This window comes from Gymnogyps californianus, chromosome 6 (genome assembly GCF_018139145.2).
Source record: "Gymnogyps californianus isolate 813 chromosome 6, ASM1813914v2, whole genome shotgun sequence".
In the NCBI taxonomy this organism is placed as follows: Eukaryota; Metazoa; Chordata; class Aves; order Accipitriformes; family Cathartidae; genus Gymnogyps; species Gymnogyps californianus.
The window spans coordinates 12,093,258-12,113,666 of NC_059476.1; the positions used below are offsets into that span (position 1 = coordinate 12,093,258).

The 20,409-nt window shown below is 52.0% G+C and overlaps 1 protein-coding gene across 1 annotated transcript; it reads right to left on the reverse strand.

Moving 5' to 3' along the window:
* Positions 1 to 425: 425 nt before the first annotated feature.
* Positions 426 to 10,864, reverse strand: DUSP5 (dual specificity phosphatase 5). The gene is made up of 4 exons (XM_050898943.1): positions 10,365 to 10,864; positions 5,847 to 5,989; positions 4,177 to 4,396; positions 426 to 2,029 (listed from the first exon to the last, which is right to left on the reverse strand). The coding sequence occupies exons 1-4, from the start codon at positions 10,756 to 10,758 to the stop codon at positions 1,629 to 1,631; spliced, it is 1,158 nt and encodes a 385-aa protein (XP_050754900.1). The 5' UTR covers positions 10,759 to 10,864; the 3' UTR covers positions 426 to 1,628.
* Between the last annotated feature and the right edge of the window lie 9,545 nt (positions 10,865 to 20,409).

Sequence of the window (20,409 nt, forward strand, 5' to 3'; positions counted from 1 at the left end):
TGGCCCATGGCACCCTCCAGGCCACCCAAGAGTGTTATGCCAGGGACCAGGGCATGCAGCATCCTGTGGCGTGTGCTCGGGAAGGAAGTGGGGGCCGTGCCTAGTTCAGATTTTCATCTTCAGCAAGATGGCAAGTCTTATATGCATGAATCAAAACAGAAGTGTCTGCCCAGCTGCTGGGAAGTGATGCTACCATGACTCATGTCATTCTGTTTAAAACAATCCTCCCCCTCACCTTCTCCCCTCCACAGAGATGCACCTTGGAGTCTTTCAGCACAGAGCCCAGTGATGCTTACCCTCTTCTACCTCCTTACACCACTTTTGGGCCATGGCATTTTTCTCAAGTGACCTCTCCTGCCACCGAGCTCTGCCAAGGCACTTTTGCAGCTCGCTCCAAGTACAACAAACAGCTTTCTTTTCCTGGCATTTTTTTTTCCTTTATTTTTTTACACTCCATAAAAACCATTTCAGGTTTTCTTTCACATTCACGAGATCTCCTGGAAATTATTGCCATTTCCCATACATATTACATATTAAAAAAAGTAAAAAGGTCAACAGACAAAGAGAGGCGCTCGTTCTGAACTCCCTGCAGACACAGAAGCCAATGCGAGCGAGAGAGAAACCGGTTTTCACAGACAAAGGCTGGCTAGAGGTGACCACACTAAGCAAGCCACGTAACACTGAACAAGACCACTTGACCACACACAATACACATCAGGAATACTTGGGAAGGGATGGAGGAAGAGTTGGCTTGGAGCTGAGCTTGTCAGGGTTTTTTTGGTGTAAAATCCAGCAGTTACAGTGTTATCTGACAGGAAGTAACTCGGATGAGGATTGTGGAGACATTTAAGTATTCTAGGGCTGTTCTTAAATAACAGACAGGAGGATAATAGCTCAGCAGGGTAGCCTGATAGCTTCAGTTAAGTCCCCTGCTTCAGTTAAAAGCACATCCAGTACAAAGGCAAATGCAGAAGTACAGGAGGTGCCACACCTGAATGGATCCACAGTTTGGTATCCAGTTACCCTGTGCTCAATACCTGACACTTCAGAGGCTGGAGAAGGAGAAAGGATTTTCACCTGGTTGTGCAACAGTGTCCTCTGAAAGGAGCTCCCTCCCGCCACCCCAGCCCTTTGCTCCCTGAAACGTGACACAGGAGAGGGGAGGAGGAAAGCCAGAGAAAAAGCAGAACAAATATTCACTCCCATCACCTCTGCGGTTGTAAAGGTGTCGTTTTGCTTTCTTCCCCACTGCTGCTGTTTATTGCTTGAAACTTTAAATAAGGGTCTTTTCAAAAATAAGAAAGGAAGGAGATGGGAACTAAGAACATACTAAATGGATTTCTCATTGCTCCCCAGGAATCTGGAAATACAGTAGTGGGTGCACACTCTGTGGATAAAAACCTAAAAAAGCACTTTTTTTAAAAAAGGACAATAAAAATTCAGAAAACCTGCCACACTTAGAGCACTTGCGTCTTACAGTCACAGCATACAGGAAGTATGACCCACGACAACCACTCCATCTCAGACTAAGTCTATGAGGTTTCTCTATTGCACGTTCATGAAATGTTCTTCTTGGGGTCACAGTTCGGATCAGAGGACCACACCAGCTCTGGTCTCCCCCCGGGTGTTCAGCAGGATGAAGATGCCGTCATCGGGCTGAGTTTCAGCTGGTGGACGGGAGAGTGGATGGGCACAGAACTCAACACTGAGGTAGGAAAGGCAAAACACGAGCCTTCAAAGTTTTTGCCTAGCGTCAGTTCTTCTGCAAAGAAAGACGCAGCTTCTCTTTTGCATGAGGTGACGGGGGGGCTCGGAGTGGAAGACAAGATCTCTGACTCGTATTGTAGCAACTGGCCCATGAAACCAAAGTTTGGTGAGATCAGGCTCCGGCGCTGCTTGATGTAATCGAAGGCTTCCTCCAGGCGCAGCTTCTTCGTCTTCATGAGATACGCCATGCAGATGGTGGGAGAGCGTGAAATCCCCGCTTCGCAGTGCACCAGGATCTTGCCCCCTGTTCGTCTGACATAATCTAGGGGAAAAAAGTCATTGCAGACATCAGTTGTCGTTGGGGATGGAGAGGACACTGTGACACGCACCCAGCGCTGGAGATGGAGCACGGCACACAGCCAGTTCACCAGCGAGGAGAGGCTTGCTCTTCTGTTGGGTACTAAGGGTAACATGGAGATTAAAAGAGAAGGGGGGCGACCCAGCCTGAGATGGAGCTGAGCTGCAGATGACACTTGGTTTCAGAATCTGTGGATCCTGATTTGGTTCTTTCTGCATTTTTTAGGAAAGTCTTTCCCTGTCTCCTTCCTATGTGCCTGTTTCTCTTTTGGAACAACTGACTTCGCAGAGCATTGTGAGACAGAGATCAGGTATCTGGGCAATGCTTGTGTTTGCTGTACCTGCATTTCTCTGCCTGCGGCCCAAAGTGCTGACCCAAGCCCAGCCTGGCCAGCACTCCCACCATCAGGTCTTTCAAAAACTGCAGGGCTGCCTTCCTCTCATCAGCTTTGCTAGAAAAACAGGACTTTTTTTAAAGTCCGAACCTAACTCCCTGCTTGGCCAGTCAGCAGCAAACGGCGGTACCAGGAGCTGAGCCCTTGGTGGGTACCCTTAGGTGGAGCGGCTGAGCTCACTCCCTGGGGCCTCACCACAAAGCACACAAGGACTGGCTGGCAGTTGCTAATTACAGCCTGGTTAAAGGATGCTTGGACTTAAGTCAGGATATAAAAGGCTTATGCAAAGCACCCATTTTACACAACAGGAGCCACTGTGGTTACTCACACAACACAATGATTGTTATTAGATTAAAGAGAATGTGCTTAAAATAAGCCCTTTCCACACAAAAATGCAGTTCAAAAATAGACGTTCTCTGCTCTATTGCCTTGAGCAATATGTTCAAGCTCCAATTTATGGATAACTGCGCTGAGTGTAGTGCTCAGTGAAACAACACAGAGCTGAGCAAGTTATCATTTGCCTGTCTTCGATTGTCTGCCGGGGGACTGGTGCCACCACGACCGGTTATATTTAACTACTGCACAAAATAAGACATGGATTTGAGTCATCCCCAGCATCTACACCACACACCCTGTTTTAAAAGAAAGTGAAAATTAAAGTCATCCTCAAAGTCTGGGAAATTTCCAGGTGACTCAACAACTATCAGAAGGGGTTGGGGATGGGACAGAAGAGTGCCATGAATTAGCATTTCCCTGAAAGGTGTGAGAAGTCCCTTACCAGGACGGGGAAGGGCTCAGAGGGCATCCTCAGATCAGGTTTTTGTAATTCTGCCTGCACAGTCGAAAGACTCAAACTCAGCTGAGCAATGAGTCCACCGAGTCTGTAACTGGGGTTTTATTCTGTTTCTCTCTCAAATGTTCCTGGAGAGCAACAGCACCAATTTCAACATCATCTCCACCCAGGCTCAGGCTGCTCCACCCCACTAAACCACCCCGTGCCTCTTCAGGGAGGAGCCTCTCCCTTGCGCTACCTGGCACGGCCGGTGTGCCGCTCACCTACCCAGCCTCACGCAGGAAGATTTGGGAGGGGATGGCCCAAAGTTTTCTAAAGGCCTCCTCATTTTTTTGCATTGGGGTATTTGATTAAAGGGTGAGATACTGACATGATCAAAAGGAGAAATGGAAAGAGCTCTGTGATAAGGGGAGACGCTGGATTTCTAAGACCCCGGCTTTGGGATATCTCAGCACAGCAAGGCAGTAAGCTGACTCTGCTTCACCTGGCTTTTACGGGGTCCAGCATACAAGTCCAAGGAACCAATATGCTTTTTGCCTTTACAAAAATCAGTAGACTTTGGTGTTATTCAACCATACTTCTTTGCTCCCTGTCATGCTGAAGTTGCACCTGCACTTGCTTTGGAAAGAAAATAAAGCTAACCAGCTCACTCGCCTCGTCAGGCAGTCAAGAGGAGGCATTTTCCTTCCTCAGCCTCCCAGCCTGGAAAGAAAGACAGAGACTTTGCTCTGAATATCCCTCTTCCTTCCTTCTTTGTGGAAATCCCTCTGCCAGGAGAGATGCTGGGGAAGGGAGGGACCTTAAACTTTTGCTGTGACATCTGGGAAAATACAGGAAATAATGTGTCCTTCCCACTAATATGTATTTTAAAATAAATGCATTTAAAATACATGAAGGTCTGGAAATTTGTTAATTTGGACCTACCGATAAAGTCGATGGCTTCCTGAAAGTGTGAGCTGATGTCCGCCGTGTGACTGTCCTCCACCGGGATCCACTTGTAGCAATACTGGTCTTTGAAGGACTCCGAGCTTTTCCTGGAGACGTTGAGCAGGGCTGTGATGTGCAGGTTGGCGAGAAACTCGCACTTGGAAGCGTGATAGGCACTACCAAGGTAGAGAAAAGGCAGGATTTCGACTGGACCACCCTGGAAGAGAAGGAGCAGAAACATGTAATTCCTTTTCAAGGGTATTTGAGTCCTGATACCAGAGAGTGAGGCAAGGGAGCCTGCGTGGGTGCCCGCTCCCTCCCTCGCTGGCGTTTTTGGACCCCAGTGCTGCTGGCCAGTGAATCACTATGATGGCAAAGCCCACGCAGTAAAATGGTTTTCATTTTCTTGTCCATATCTGCAAGGTACAAAATCAGATCCAGCCCACTCACGTGCAGGATGTTTCTGGCCTTCTTTAAAGCACTGCCCCTCGGGACACACGCGAAGCACTTTCATATGTGAGGGTCATTCCTTCTGAGGCTTTACCGAAATGCGGGCGAGGCAAGGAGCCACGTCCGAGCAGGGAGGAAGAGGAGGACGGAGGAGGAGGCTGGTCTAGCTCAGCCCAGGGCTCAGCCCCTCTGCTCACACCTCCAAAGGTGAAGCAAAGCAAAAAAATTGGAGCAAGGCTCCCCGTCCCCCCGCACCTCCCTGGGGTGCAGCACCCGCCCCGTCACCCGCCCCGAGATGCCATCTCGGTTTCTACTTCGTCAGCGCAAGCAAAGACTGGGTGATGAGACCGCGAAAGAAAAAAGCCACCGCCTGACACAAGGGTTTCGGAGATCGCAGGTAACTTTCCATGATGCACAAGAGCTGCTGCCAGCCCCCGGCTGTGAGAAACTGGCTTTCCGCCCCCCTGAGCTGCCTGCCTGGTGGGTCCCACGCACTGGGGACAGCTGGGAGCCGCCCGGGGTGGCAGGACGGAGCCTGGGGTGGGAGGTGCTCCCGGGGGAGCAGAGGGGCATCACCCGGGGGCTCCCCCCAAGCGCCAGGAAACCCGCGCCCCGGCGGAAGCGGCCCAACCGCAGGGTGACATCTCGGAGCACACGTATTCCCCGGGCTGGGCGGGCGCACGATGACTTCCCCTGTGGAAACCCCACTCCCCCTGCCCAAGGGCGGCTCTCAAGAGCCGCTGCCTCTTCTCAGAAGCAGCCCCACGGCCCCAGCCCCCTTCGCCAGCCTCAGATCCCTCCTGGGGTCTCAAAGGCAGCACGGGCAAAGTGTGCTCCTTCATCTGCTGGAAAAATGACACTCCTGGCAGCCTCTCTCTCCTGCCTGTTTTAAGTCCCCTTGGGAGGCGTGAGCTGCCCACGGCTCATGCTCCCTGGCTGTGTGATAAAGACGGGTCGCAAATACAGTTTTGGGGCTAGGCAGGGTGTTTTTCCTCCTTCTGTTGCCTAATTTTGAAGCCAGGCAGAGGCAATGCTGACCAGCAGCACACACAGGGCATCTTATTCGACACACAGGCTGCCAACCTGGACTGCGACAACTTATTGACAGCCCACACCAGCATGAGGGCCACCGGCACCCTGCCAGCCTCCAACAGAGCCCGGTGGCAGGAGGGAGAAGACCCAAGGGGAAGGTCACCCGCCGCGGCCGTGACACACACCTGGTCGTAAGCGGGTTTGTGGTTGGCACTCTGCTTCTCACAGTGGCTGGCGAGGTTTCTCTCCCCCTCAGTCCTCTCCAGGGAAATGAGTTTTCCATCCACGCAGCACTCAGGATATTGCGAGTTAAAGGTTTCGTATCCCCCTAGGGAAGGGCAAAAAAAGAAAAAAAAAAAAAAAAGAAAAAAAGACATGAATGTTTGCGCTTCCAAAAACTGGTTTAATTGAAGTGGAGGAGAAATGAAGCTCCAACGCTTGCAGTGTGGTGGGATAGTGCTGCACAGCGATGGGCCCCGGGGGGTTAATGAGGGATAGCACTCCCCTGGGGAAACGGATTTGTTTAAAAGGCTTCAGGGCACCGAAGAAAAACCTCTGATACCACTGACAATTATTAACTTGCCAAAAGCCAGTGGATCCACATTAAAACTGTTAGCGAATGTAATTCTGTTGAGTCTAGCAACCATTAACTCCAGTACAGCAGGGACTAAAACTCCCTCCCCCAGGTTTTATATATGAGTACAATTTCCAGTGTCTGAGACAGATTTCTGTACTCAGGAGCCATCCTCTCTAAATTTGTCATTACTGTATACACTGTGACAACATAAGAAATATTTTATTTGCATTTTTGAATGGACATAAGCACAAGAGGGGGATGCTTGCAACTGTGTCATTAATCACCACAATGCATGAGACAGCGAGGTAACGAAGACAGTCCCACTGAAACCAATCTATTAAATAACAGCTATAAAACTTAATGAAATCCTGTGACAGCATTTGACAGCTGAATAGCCCCACATGAGCTATTCTGCATGGTTAAGTACTGCATTCGTTTCATTCAGTGCACTGCTAATGAAAAGGAATTAATCCTATTATTACATTGTTACTCAAAGTTTGTCGTCAGCTAAATCGTTGCCTGTTTCCAGGCTGGGAATACGCTGCACGGAAGCACACGGTCTCCAAAATGAACGTGAATAAGTCAGGTAGCAGAAGCAGCCTGGAAACGTCAGTGGTGTGCCACATGTCTGCCACCTGTGCTTTTTCAGAACAGAAATGAATGGCAAAACCTCTTGAACAGCTAGATTCAATAATCCTTCGGAGTGTGACCCTCAAGTAAACAAGGCTTGGAAAGCAAACCCTCTCTGATGTGATTCATTCACCTGCAACTGTTTCGCCCTGATAAGCGGTGTCGGTGTGGGTGCCCCAGTGCAAGGAAGGGTTTCGAAACAAAGGACGCGCTGAAGATCTGAGCAGCCGCAGGGCCCCTGCCGCCCTCGCTGCCAAGGCTGCCCGGTACAGCTACCTCTGACATTTCAGCCCTGTAATGCCGGTGTCTCATTTGTTTGCAATGTTTGAGCAGATGTGTGCTCAAATTCATGACGTGCTACGGTCACCCACTCATTCCTGCTGTGGGGTCCTCATGTTGCAAGTGGCCAGCACGATCTAAAGCCCACTGAACATGATGAAAGTCTATTTTCCATGACGGAGGGCAGGAGGGTGACTTTGCAGTCAACTGCCACTCAGCACCTGCACCTTTCCTCCTACTCCCCAGCAGCATTCAGCCAGCTCGCCCCAGAGCTCACAGCATGAGGCAGTGGGTCAAGCAGCCAAGTGACCATGGAGACCATGAGGGGCGGTTGATAAAATGATATCCACAACAACTGGGTTGATAAAATGATATCCCTAACAACTGGCAGTGTGAAAAGCCAACAAACACAAGCAGCTCTCCAGACTCCTCTGCTCTTCTGATCTCCAACTGCCCTTCATGGGGTGGACTTTTAAATCCTGTTGTTTTGCATAGCTGACCTTATCTCCCCTCTGCCCCGCAACCACTGCCATCGCATAGGAAAAATATGTCCAGTTTATATAAATAGACATTATCCCCATTCATGCCCTGCATTGTTGTTTTTACTCTTGAATGAACACAGAAATCTGCCCGAGCCAAATCAGCGTGTGTGTTCGAACAGACATGCATGTCTCATGTCTCTGGGGCAGCTAACGCATGCAGCTGGTGAATGGTTAATTACAAGCCTTAGGGATCAGGATATTTGCAGGCCATTCTTACAGTGAGTCATCTTCTCATCCCGTCCTCCAGCAATCTCCTCTTCCCCCTCCCCACTCAACCTAGCTTCCCTGAGGTCATTTCTGCAAATACTAGATTGCTCATCACAGAGAGCTGGGCTGCGCTTCGGTTTTAATCAATAAATAATAGAATCCTTTCTGCAAGCTCTTCCCCCGCCACACAACCACTCTCACCGTGTTGGGGCTGAGCTCACGCAGAATGAAACTTCACCTACACAAACGAAAGATGTGACACACTCAACCCCTGGAAGCCAGAAAGCGAGGGAAGGAACGTGGCCGGGCCGTCACGCAACTTGGCGTGCAATTGCTCTGCACTACCTGCCCTGCCTGGGGCCAGATCCCCAGGATGCTTGGTGACCTGGTGGGGTGACCCGCTTATCTCATCGGTGCGACTTCCAAGACGAGACCACCTTAGCCCTTAAGTAGCCAACACCTCCTCCCAGCAGCCCCACACCTAGGGAGAACAGGAATATAAGGGGGGAACCTCAAGGAAGTTTTTTGTCTGGTGGTTTTACAGCCCATTATTTGCAAGGTTGGTGCTACAGCCCCCCAAAGGACCCTTTCTTCTGATCAGTGCCCAGTGCTTCAGGATGATTTATACCCCCACTGTCCCAGAGATCTTCCCCCAGACCACAACGGCTTCCTGGTGGTCCGTGGCCCCGGTGAATCAGCAGCGCTGCCCACTGAGTCACTCGCTCCTCAGACCACACCGGATCTGAAACGGAGCTGCGGACTTCACGGGCCTGATCCTGCGACCCAGAGCACTTCCAGCAAAGCAAAAGGGAATAGCAGCAGGAAGAGAAGGAAACTTTCTCATCCACTAAGGGGGAATCTTTTTAGCCTCAAATCGACAGGCTTTCAAGATAAGACACTTTGCAATACACAAAAGGTACAAAGCAGAGCCTACATCAAAACCCCACCCCAGATAAACTGCCCACAGCCACAGACACCACTTCAAAGTGTGGGGCTGGTACATGAGGAGGGAAGGACGATCTTGTGGCTAAACGAGCAGGCTGAGAGTCAGCAGAGCTTAATTCAGCCCCAGCTTTGCCACACACTTCCCAGCGTGACCCTGGAGATGTTTCTTCATCTCCAGTTTAATGAGGTCCCTAAGGATTTGACTGGCCCAGCACAGTGCAAGTATCCCTGCCCTGCAGCAGCAGAATTGGTGCTTTTGGGGGGACTGTCAGACCCCAGGGCAGGCTGGCGGCACCCGGACAGAGCCAGGGTGGTGGCAAATCGCCCTGGGAGTCTCCCTCTCCCTTGGTATCGGGCAATACCCAGGCTGGAGTTGCCTCTACCCCGGCGGGGATGCCCTCTGGGAGCTGTTCGTTATAGGAGGCACAAACCGGGCACATCAGGACAAAAACTAGTGTGATAAAAGGCTTAATAAACGTGAATTAGCCCTGGCCGGTGAGGACACAGGGGCAGAGTTTATTCAAGAAACATCGCCTGGTTTTCTCCTCCATTTATGGCCTCCCCATGACCTCAAGATATGGCAAGGGGGGTTGTTCAGGAACTCCTGCTCGGCGTGGCCCCGCTCCGGGGAGCCCCGCGGCCCCGGCAGCCCGGTGTGCGGTGCTACGGGCATGGAGCGTCCCCGGCCGGGCACTGCCCCCCTCCGAGGGGAGGCACGGGGGAGGGAGGGGGGGGACGGGGGAGGGAGGGGGGGGCTGAGAAAACAGAGAGGGCAAAAGGACAAAGGCGCTGCCAGGAGAAGTGGAGGGGAGGCACGGATGGGAGGACAGAGAAAGGGCGGCTGCTATTTTTTTTTATCGTTTTATTATCCCCGGGTTACACGGAAGGAAAAAAAGAACCGCAATCAAAGGGCTATAACGCACGTGAGGGGAGGAGGTATTTCTGTCCCTCGACAAGCCCCGGAGTTTCGGCTATGGGTTTCCCCTGTCAGCCTCGATATGCCCGATGGAGAGATAAACCTCTCCGCCCTGGGTGGAGGAACGGGCACCCATCCCCGGGTTGCGGGCGCCCAATACGGTCTGCCCCGTATCACCGGGCTGAAGGCGAGGAGCGGTGGCGTCGGCTCTCCTGTTACCTGCGGGGCTGATTTTGTTTTCCACGCAGCCCCGACCTCTCTCGCCCCCTCTCCCTTTGATAATCTGCAACTTTTTCTCTTCTTCCCTAATATTCTTTGCTTTCCATCAGCCTCTTAAATGCGCGGCGGGGGTGAGCGGAAAGGCATTTGGGCTCAGCCCGCAGAGTCTATCCGGGATTTATTTCCAGTGGGTGGAAAAGAAACGAAATCCCGGCGTTACCTCCCTGCCCTCCACCAATAATCAGGTTAACTGCGGGGAGGTGGTGGCGGAGGAGAGGGGACGGGAGCACCGCGGGGCCGCCGCCGCCACCCGGGGGGGGGCTTTGAGGGTCGATCCGCCCCGCTCCCCCCAGCCCCTGCCCCCCCCTTTCCCCGCCACCCCGCTCACCTTTCAGGAAGCAGACCCTGGCGCCGGCCTCCGGCAGGCTGGAGAGCAGGGCGTTGAGGACGATCTGGGCCGTGCTGTCCTTCTTCAGCTTCTGCCAGTGCCCCGTGCCCTGGTCCAGCACCACCACGGCTGCCAGGCGGGCGGTCCCTGCCGCCCCCTCGCCGCCCAGCAGCAGCCGGGCGCGGGCCGCCGCGTCGGGCACCACGAAGTGGAGCGGCACGGCCCCGCCGCGGGCCCGCCGCATCACCACCGAGTTGAGGTTGACGTTGAGCGAGCCGCGGAGGCAGGAGGCCGAGTAGGACAGGTAGGGCCGGCAGTCCAGCACCAGGCAGCGGGAGGGCTCCTTCCGCAGGAGCTTCCTCAGCTGGCGGCAGTCGAGGGACGTGACTTTCATGCCGGCCGTGGGTCGCTCCCCGCCGCAGCCGGGGCAGCGAGCGGCGAGAGCGGCAGGAGGGTGCCCGCCGGGGAGACCCGGTGCTAGAGCCGCGGGGCAGCGCGGAGCCGCAGGGGCTCGGCCGGGACGGGACGGGAGGGGAGAGACGGAGTCACCGCGGCACCGCGCCGAGCCCAGGCAGGGAATCCCGGCCGCCGCCACCGGGCATTTATATGAATGGGAGGCCGGGCCCTGACGACACTGCCCATATAAGGGGAGTGACGCGCCCGCCTTCCAAACATGGGCATCCTCCGCCCCGCGCCGCCCGGCGCGCCGCCCCCCTGGCGGGGATCCCCTCCCTCCCCGGCAGCGGGCGGGGGCCGCGGCCGCGCGGGCAGCGTTAGTCAGGCTCGGAGGCAGAGGAAGCTGAAAAACGCCGCAAAAATTCTCCAGTCATCGGCCTGAGGCTCATCCCAGCATCACCGCTCCCCCTCCCCAGCCAGCCAGGAGAGCCGGGAAGTGTGCCGGGGGGGGGGCGGGGGAGGAGGAGGGAGGGAGGGAGGGAGGGGAGGAAGGGCAGCGCTGCGGCGGGTTTCTCACACCAGCTTGGAAAGGGGGTTTCAGTTCCCCTTATTCCCCCCTCACTCTGTATGTCCTCACCCCCAGCAAAGCCTGAGCACAGGCAGGCCTGCCTGCACCTGCCTGCGAGGGCACTGCTGCTCCGGCGATGGGAGCTGCCGGCTCCTAAACCCCCTCGGAAAGAGCTGGGTCCCCTGCCTGGGCCGCAGTTTGCATCAAGGAGGCTCCGGTGGCCGAGTGGTAAGCGTGGACGGCCTGGGGAACACCCCCGAGGACGTGGTTACCTGGCCCAAGGTTTACAGCTTGGCAGCAAAGGAGGAAACAAGGAGTAACAGCTTGGGACAAAGCAAGATGTGCCATTTCTGCAGAATGGATGAATGCTCGGGGGGGGGGGGGGTGTCAGGGATGGGAGGGCCACCTGCAACAGAAAAACTGCTGGCATGGCTGTTTGGGGGGGTCTTACGTCCCTTTCATTGCGGCAAACTTCTAGGCTGCAAGACTGTGCCTCAAGGACCTGCAAGACTTACACCACAGACCTCAGGCTGTGCCTGTGTCCATAAGTCACAATACTCAGACACACAGGAATTAGGAAATTTGACACTTGCCCTTTCCTTGTAGACAAGTTTTGCAAAATGACCAAAAAGAGAACTGGAAATCCCTGGAAGAAGTTAGGCAAAAGGATGAGCTCCAGCCAAGCTCATTACAGCCCGGGCAGTTTACAGCGGAGCTGTCCAAGAGCAGGGTGTCATTTATTCTGATCGTGCCCTGAAAGTATGTGCACCTCAACAGCAGGCAGGAAGTGCCATCCCTGCCTCAAATCGCCTGCAGCTGGACCAGAGAAGCATGAAAGAGACCGTGCGAGGAAAATGTTCACGCTGATTGAAAGAATAGCAACTACAGGTTTCGGAGCACCTCCTCTTCCTCTTTCAAACCCCCTGCAGCCCCCGGCTGGCTCCTTCTAACCTGACCCCCCTCGCTCCCCTCCTCTGAGTCAGTCAGGGTATGAGACGGAACGAAAATAGAAACAGCTTGTGGGTAGGGGCAGATGTTCACAGAGCGCCTTAGCGTGGGTGTTGTCTTCACCTGGCCACCGCCGTCATGGCAGCCCGGCTCCTTCCCTTCTTCTGCGCCCACCCTGGGAGGCAGCTGGGCATTGCCGGAGCTGCGTGGCTGGGTTAGACGTCCCCACGTGCCAGCGCGGTCCCTGCCAGAACTGGATCCCCACCATGAGAAGCATCGCCACAGCCGTGCCGCAGACCTTCACATCGTCCCATGGGCAGGCCGATTCCTCCCCTTTATTTTTCACTGGGGAGGGAATCTGGCACGGGCAGGGGCGCAGTGACTGATTCCCGCTCACACAGGAAACCTCCGCACCGCCTGAACACAAACTGCCTTTCCTGCCTCCCAGCCCCCAGCTTCAGGAGCTGCTTCTTCCTCCCCGAGAAGCAGCCTGGCTCCCTCGGGGCTCGGCCCCCAGTAACAGCCCAGCTGGCGAACTGGTCCCGGTGCGGCACAGGGAGGGAAAGAGGGGCTGTGGGCAGATGCTAGTGCACTCCTCCCTCCCGGGAGGAAGGAGGGGGCCAGCGCAGTCACACGAGAGCATCATTTCCTCTCAGGAAACGCAAGTGAAACGTAGAGGGGTGGGAAAGAGAGCTTTTTTCCCCCCACACTCCTCCTGGCTGAAGTGCTAGCCTGAAGGAGGGGGCAAATCATACCAGCCTGGAAAATAACCTCTCTGGGGGATACCTGAAGTTTGGCCTGTACTGGCGGCAGGGTGTATATCGCCAGACCTGACCTGCAGCTGACCTTCCTGGTTTTACACACCTAAAGCTGAGCATCCAAACAACTGCCTTTCAGTAGATTACAGCTCTGCTTTTGTTTCTTAATAGAGTGAGTCATGACCACCTTTTTATTAGAAGAAAATAACAAGGCTAACAACAGCAGTACTAATGCTTCCTCCGCTGCAAGGTGCTGGACGCAGAGTGTCCCTGACTTCTCTGCCCACCAGCTAAATGACTCGGTTGTACTTGGAAATAGATGAGCAATCGGGGCTGATGCTGTCAGGGCTGTGGGATGGACATGGATCCTTTTCCCCACTGGAGCAGCTCCTTCATTCGTCAGGTTCTCCCAGCCAGAAGGGAAAAAGGGGCTTGATTCCTGTAAATGGAGGTGGTTGAGTAAGTTAAATCACCCTCTGCTTTAGGTAGGAAACTCCCCTCCTCCCCGTAGCACTTTACATCATTCCCACTTACGTTCTGCTGCATCTTTCTGCTCCTCCTCCCGCTTCCCCTTGATAATCTCCCAGGCTCTTTCGTCCTTTGTCTTGGGCTTTTATCGGGGCTTTCAGATCAGCTGGTCCTTTCCTTTTCTTCCAGGCTGTATTTCCCCTAACCTAGCTCGTTCTTCCCTTCTCCGCTCCCCACCTCCTCTGGGCTCTTTGTTTCTGCCTGTTCTCAGTGCTGCGAAGGGAAACTTTCTCGCTGCAGCTGAGGAGAGGTGGCCCCAGCTCCTGGGGAGCACAGCTGGACCCTCACCCCAGGTAAAAGCTCCCAGGGCACAGCATCCGTGGGGTAGCATCCAGCGGGCATTGCTAAAGAGCAAAATGCTGCCTTCTGGAGAGAACAAAATTCAAAAGGAGCTTTGAAAAGGCGCTTAGGTGAATAAATGAACGCCATTTCTTTGGAAGCAAGAGAGACAGGATCAGCCAAGTTTCTAGGGCTCGAGTTGCCTGAGCTGAGACAAGGGACGCCCTGTGCTGGGTGCTACATGTGTGCTTGTCACCCCAAAGAGTTAACCCCAAACCTCAGCAAGACCAAAGGTGAGAGAAAGCTAGCAAGCTCCGGCTGCTGGAAAGGAGAGCGAGGGGAAGGCAGATCAAGGGTCACGCAGGAGATGGGTCAGGGAGGTGGTATAGAGAGTAACCTAAATGCCGTGGAGTCCTAGTCTGGGGCTTGAGCTGCATCATATCCCTGCTGGGGCACAATCCTGAACCCGCATCCTCCGGTCGGTTGTGAAATGCAAGAAATTCCTCAGACAAACAAAGCATAGTACAAGACAGCAGAGAAGATGGGTTGGCATTTCTTTAATGTTATTAAGTTTTACATAACATCAGTTTCTAATTTTGGAGTGGCTGATGTCAAAACACTTACGGCACAAGCAGTGAGATAAGTTTGTGCCGGTAAATGGAGAGCTGGAAGACAGGTAAATTTATACTCAGGGCTAAGGACAGCCGAGCAGTGGCAATAGGAGATTGTCAAGCTGAGACCTCATCGGTGTCATGACTTGGTCACTCTTGAGACAAAGTCTAACAAAACAGATCAGATCATGAACGTTAGCCTCGTTACGAATTTCTCTCAGTCTCAACAGAATAACCCATTGCCAAAAGCTGATTCTAGAGGGTGAAAAGCACTATCAGACACAGACTCTGTGGCAGGACAACCACCCCCCTCACTTTATGGCCCCATAGATGTGATTTGATGTTGAGCTGGAATCCTTTTTCTTCCCCCAGAAAGCTAATAAAAAGATTAGTAATGGCTAGGGCATTTTCAATAAAAAAGGGTTCATACATTTTTTTACTTTAAATCTACATTCTGTAACAAATCCATAATCTTAAGTGACTATTCCCAAAGAATTAGAAAAAAATGCATGTCACAACCTATACAATTAGGAAGAACCAACTGAATTTCGGTTTATTGTGGCCCCAGTGTCTCTCAGACCTGGTTTGTATTCCCAGCTCTGCTGCTGTAAAACAGAATTAAGCTAAAAACTGTGCGTTGGCTTGAATGGGAGTTGCCTGCGCTCAGCACTTCTGAAAATCAGGCTGAAAGGGAATCTCAGACTTACGTCTGATTTTTACCTGACTCATGCCTACGTGACTCCACTGACTGCTGCAAGCTGCTGTCAACAGCTGCTGTCAGGAGTGAAAGAGGAATAAACCAAGCCTCCTGTCTCCTTTTAGAAGCCGCTGTTCTTTCTGTTCCACTAGCTGATGACTTGCTCCCATGTACAGATGGACAGGCAATTTTTAAAACAGGGATTCCAGCTATCTGCACAATCAAGTTTCAATTTCTCTGCTTGCCTGACATGGCCCAGAGCATCACGAGCCATATTGATGGAGCACTTGCCAGACCCCGTTATGAATGTAAAGAACCCGTCTTCCCATTTGCAACCACGTACTATCCCTGGGGTAGCTGCAGTAACTGCTTACATGGGAAAATGATTTGTGTAGTTAGCTGCCTTTAATGTGAGACAAAGCCCTTTTGTTCTTTTATCAACTTGCCAGTTCTCATTTGTTCTTTCCTCTTCCTGCTGCTGTTTCCCTGCACGCATTTCTTGCCTTCTCGTCCTGTCTCTTCCCTTTTCCTGGATGTATTTCCCAGGAACCTGCTCCTGGTCCACACTGGCAGATCTCCCCCTGCTAACACAGCCACCGTCAGTCCAGCCGGGTTTTCACTCACATCTCCAGGCTATTCCTGCCCATCGGTACCCAACCAGCCTCTCACGCTGTGAATCCTAGTCCTTGTGTGTGGTTACTGCTTCTTTAGACTGTTGGGAGCCATCAAACGACATAAAATATTCTTACATGTGCTGTTTAATTGACTATTAGGACAAGCATATCTTGGAGAAACGCTGGTTACTTTGGTCCAGATCTTTTGGAAGCAAATCTTGTCATCGCTGAATCTGATTCCCTCTGCCTTGGTCTCTCTGACTGACTCATTTCTTAAGCACCAGGTTGTTGCCTAGAGGGTATAATCACATAAATATAATCCACTGCACAGTGCGTGTTACTATGCCCACTCCACCGAGAATTAGTACATCTCCTGGGTACAGAAATGACTTTTTAAGCTCAAAATGGAGCAGCTCATGCTTTTAGCTGAGAATGTTTTGGAGCCATTTCAGTGGGTTACACAAACATAAGCAAACAAAATAAACACATTCAGTAAAAACCATTACACCCCTGTTTTCTATAGCATTGCCAGTAGCAGAAACAACGCCCACCCCACAGCCCCTGCTTATTTTCAGGGGTCCCCAGGCACAGCACAGGCAGGGCGACCAGTGGGTCATGATGCAGACTACAAACTCCCTCTCTTACTCCAGCACAAGCATGGCATTGCACATCCCATGCCTGAAAAGCTCTTTATCCCACCTTTGCAAAGAGAAAACAAACAAAAAGTAGATCTAGGCTTTGGTCTAGCCTCTGGATATCACCCTAGACGCTATTTCTGGATGGCATTTGGGTCTGCTGCAGGGTATCTAGAAGGCAGCTGTGGGGAAAGAGGAAGCAGCTGGAGCCGGCGGGCTGGGGGAGGCTGCGGTGACAGCAGCCTGCAAACATGCCACCCAGAGCAGCGAAGAGGAAGGAGACAAACCAGACCTCCTCTTTCACCGGGGGTAACCCAAGGGGTAATGGACTTAAAGCAAAGGAAGGCACATCTGCTGTAGGTGGAGGGAAGCTTCTCGGCGTCAGAGAGCGCCGGCGCTGGGGTTGCTCGCCGCGGCAGGCTGTGGTTCTCCACCGCTGAGGGCTCCAAGAATAGGCTGAACAAAACTCTGTCCGGAAAAACTTACGCAGAGTCGATCCTGCCCTGGGAAGGGGTGGGCTGGATGACCTTCCAAGGAATCTTCCTACAAGTCCTTGTTTTGCAGGCTTGTGTGGATCATGTTCAGGCACACAAGTCTGTGACTTGGTAACTACCCTAAAATCTTTTAAATGACAAAGTAACCTGAATTAATAACTTGATTAATTTCTTTCTTTTTACTGAGTGTCCTGTCTGCTGACGCTGCTCTACGGTTACTTCAAGTGTTGTCTCCCTCCCCTGACATCTAAATCATCCAGAGAAGAAAAAAATAATTTGAATTAATTTTTTTTTTCCCAAAGTAAACCTAGTGAAATAAACTTGTAAAAGAGAGGAAATAATTTACATCTTTTATGTTCATTTCTACTAGGCTTCTACTTACTTAACCCCATTTAAACTTTGTATCAGCTTATGACATCCGGTGAAAGTACACTACAGCTTATTAAAATTTAAAGCTGTTACTCCAAGGGAAAACACTGAAAGCTCTTTTATGGATTAGCCAAGTCGGCAGGATGTGGCTTTGACTTTGTATCCTTTTGATGGCATAGCCCACTTGAGCATCTTTACAAAATAAAACTTCCCCATCACTTTCAGCCCGTTATAGTTTTCATTCGGTGCACCAAACTGTTTCGTGCCAGTAGGACTGTGTTCCACCTCGGTGTTTCACAAAGTAAGAGGGTATCATACACTAATGCCATAAAATGCATAACTATATTTAAGCTGAAGTAAATGTGGAAGTGAATAATAACAAAAATGCCATTCATTTGAAAACAGGAGAGTTAAAAAAATTGGGTGATACCTGCCATGCATTTGCTCACCTTTGTCCTGTAGGAAGGGCATGATCTGAGACCAGCAGGACCTGGCTTATACTGGTATTATCAGACACACAGAGCTGAACCAGTGCAGCGCCTTGGTTTCTCCTGAGTCAACTTTGTATTGGAAACTCTTCCCAATACAATGCTGCTGCTTATAGTACGAGTCTTCACCACAGTTTGCTACTGGCAGAAAAGAGCCCGTGGGGTGACGTGGCTGATTTCCTCTGCAGATATGGCAAACAGCCTGTTGCACAGGAACTCTTGCAACAGAAACTGCCTTGCTGCTAGCTTTGCAGACTGCACCCCCAGCAAGCCCTTGTAGATATGGACAAAGCCATCTTTTATTTAGCTCACGTTCCTGGGAAAGGGTGGTCTCCTCTGAGAAAGAGGCTGTTCCTATATGGGCTTACTTTCAAATGAGCTCCTTCAGTTTATGCTTTGGCTTACACAAGTGCAGACAGGCCTTGGGTCCCCATCTCTCTGGTCCCTCAACTTCAAGTGCATTTAATCTCATTTCCTATGACTTCCTCCCTGAGGGCTTGGGGGCCTGGAAGAGCCTGGTGTATATCAAATTTAAAAGGGGGATTTCCAGGTCTATTAACACTCTCTTGTTTAACTAAAAATAAAAAATTTCAAAGCCAGGCCCTTCCCAAATTCCTCCTGGGAAATGCCCCTTCTGACAGGGACTGCTCATGGTGAAGGATCTCTAGGGCTACCTGATAGCCTATGGCTACCACATAGTCCCATCCTACAGTCCTGATAAAGCGAGTAACAGCCAGTCCTTCAGAGCAGGAGGAAAACACAAGCCCTATGAACTGCTGCTCGCTCCATCCCTCCTGCACCCAGAGGGTTCTGCTTCACTTTCCTTTGCTAAGTTATCCACAGAAAGGTCCCAGCTGAGCCAGAGGTGGTCGCGCTGGAGGGGCTGGACCATCCTGCACCATCCCTTCCTCCAGCTCCGGGGTGGGAAGTGTAACCTCTGGCTGAAGATCAGCACGGGGCCATCACATTTCACACCACCACAGATGTTTGCTGTGTGACTGTGTGCTGGAGGCCTTACAAAACATGGCTTTTGGGCTGTGAGCTTTGGCAGTCTTTATTATTCATGAACTGTGAGCAGGGATTTCAGTCATACAGCATCACGCTGCTCTCTGCCTACATGCAGGAAAATCTAGAAATCCAGGGGAAGAAAGCGTTCATCAGTACAAACTCACCATCCTATCAGTGTGCAATGAAGAGGGCATTCAGGCTGGTCTGGAAGCCTCTGTGTAGGTAGAAGTCAACTCACAGGGAAAAAGGGGTGGGAAGGGAACGGGCCTGAGCTGGGAAACAATTCGTCACTTGCCAGAACATTTGTCCAGCATTGCTTGCAGCGATACTGGAAGCCCAGTTTGGGAGGGGCTGGTGAAATGACCCTCCATGACTGATGCTCAGCTCTCGTTCCCAGCACTCTCCTCCTCCAGGAGTGTGGTGCAGACATGCACATTCCCTTTCCTGCACCCCCAGGACCTCTTGGGAGCTCCCCCCAAGAGGCAGTGCTCTGGGAAGTGTGGTTCGAGGAGCAGCTTCCCAGTTGGGAAGGCTGGTTGCTGGGACACACCACCACCCAGACCTTAGCAGTGCTACTCTGGGAATCGGGACATCTGATACATTTTCCACTGGCCAAATCACTGACAGTTTTCGGTTGTTTACAATACATCTCTTGTCTACCAGGAAGGGGAAAAAACACTTCTTTGGACTGATTTGGAAAGATCTTGGGCACCTGAACCCATGGGACTTAGAGATACACGAAACAGCCTTGCCTTTAGAAACTGTTCCGCCAAGGGAGGTCAGTCCTAGAGAAATTGGTCACTGCGCAGCCGTGGCGTTCCCATCGTACCACTTGAGCCTACAGACATTAGGCTGCTGAAGCTGCCACTCCTTTTTTTATCCTAACAACCCCAGGAACTGTCTACCCATGAAGAACAACTAAAGCTTTTCTGGGAATAAAACTCATTTGTGACATCGCTAGCCTGCTCCTGGGGCTGTGCCTGGCACTGCAATGAGTTACGAATGCATGGTGACAGGGACTCTCTTTTCTATACCTATACCACATGGACCTCAGCAGCACCCTCCATGCATCATGCCCTGCTAGCTAGCCAGAAATACCATCAGACCATATAGATGTCCCACCAAGAAGCACACACGTGGTGTGAGGCCTCTGAACACAAACCTCCAGAGGCAGGGAGGGAAGGCAGCCAGGGATGTGGAAAGGACAGAGCTTCCCAGGGGTTCTCTCCATCTGCTCCCTTCTTGTGGGGGGAAGGCAAAGGGAAAGGAAAGTTGTAGCCACAGAAATGCAGCAGCAGGATGAGACAGGCCTGGACAGTCACAGCTCGGCATGTATTTCCCATATGTTGTCACCGTATGGCAACTCTACTTTGTCACAAGGTCAGCGTGACAAGACTGCCCGTGCATTTTCTACTGATGTGTTTAAAGAGGGGAGAAACCACCCTCGCTGCAGTGGGGAGGCCGCAGGAGAGCTATTTGCATGTTTTGGCAATACCCCAACGTCGTTCCTAAAGGCAGATTAAGTATCTGCTCCCCTTTCCTACCGCCCGCCCAAGCCCTCTCCTCAAGGTGGCCTGGAGCCGCACAGAGCTCCTTGCAGGCGCCACGAGCAGAGATATGAGTCCTCCCTGCGTAAGGCAGACCTATAATAA

What these genes read in the sequence shown, in the direction of transcription:
- DUSP5 (XM_050898943.1), bottom strand. Translation starts at nt 10,758, where the DNA reads ATGAAAGTCACGTCCCTCGACTGCCGCCAGCTGAGGAAGCTCCTGCGG. An exon ending in ACAAACCCGCTTACGACCAG is followed by an intron (nt 4,397 to 5,846) that starts GTGTGTGTCACG and finishes CTTCTCTTCCAG; the next exon opens with GGTGGTCCAGTCGAAATCCT. An exon ending in GGAAGCCATCGACTTTATCG is followed by an intron (nt 2,030 to 4,176) that starts GTAGGTCCAAAT and finishes TTTTTCCCCTAG; the next exon opens with ATTATGTCAGACGAACAGGG.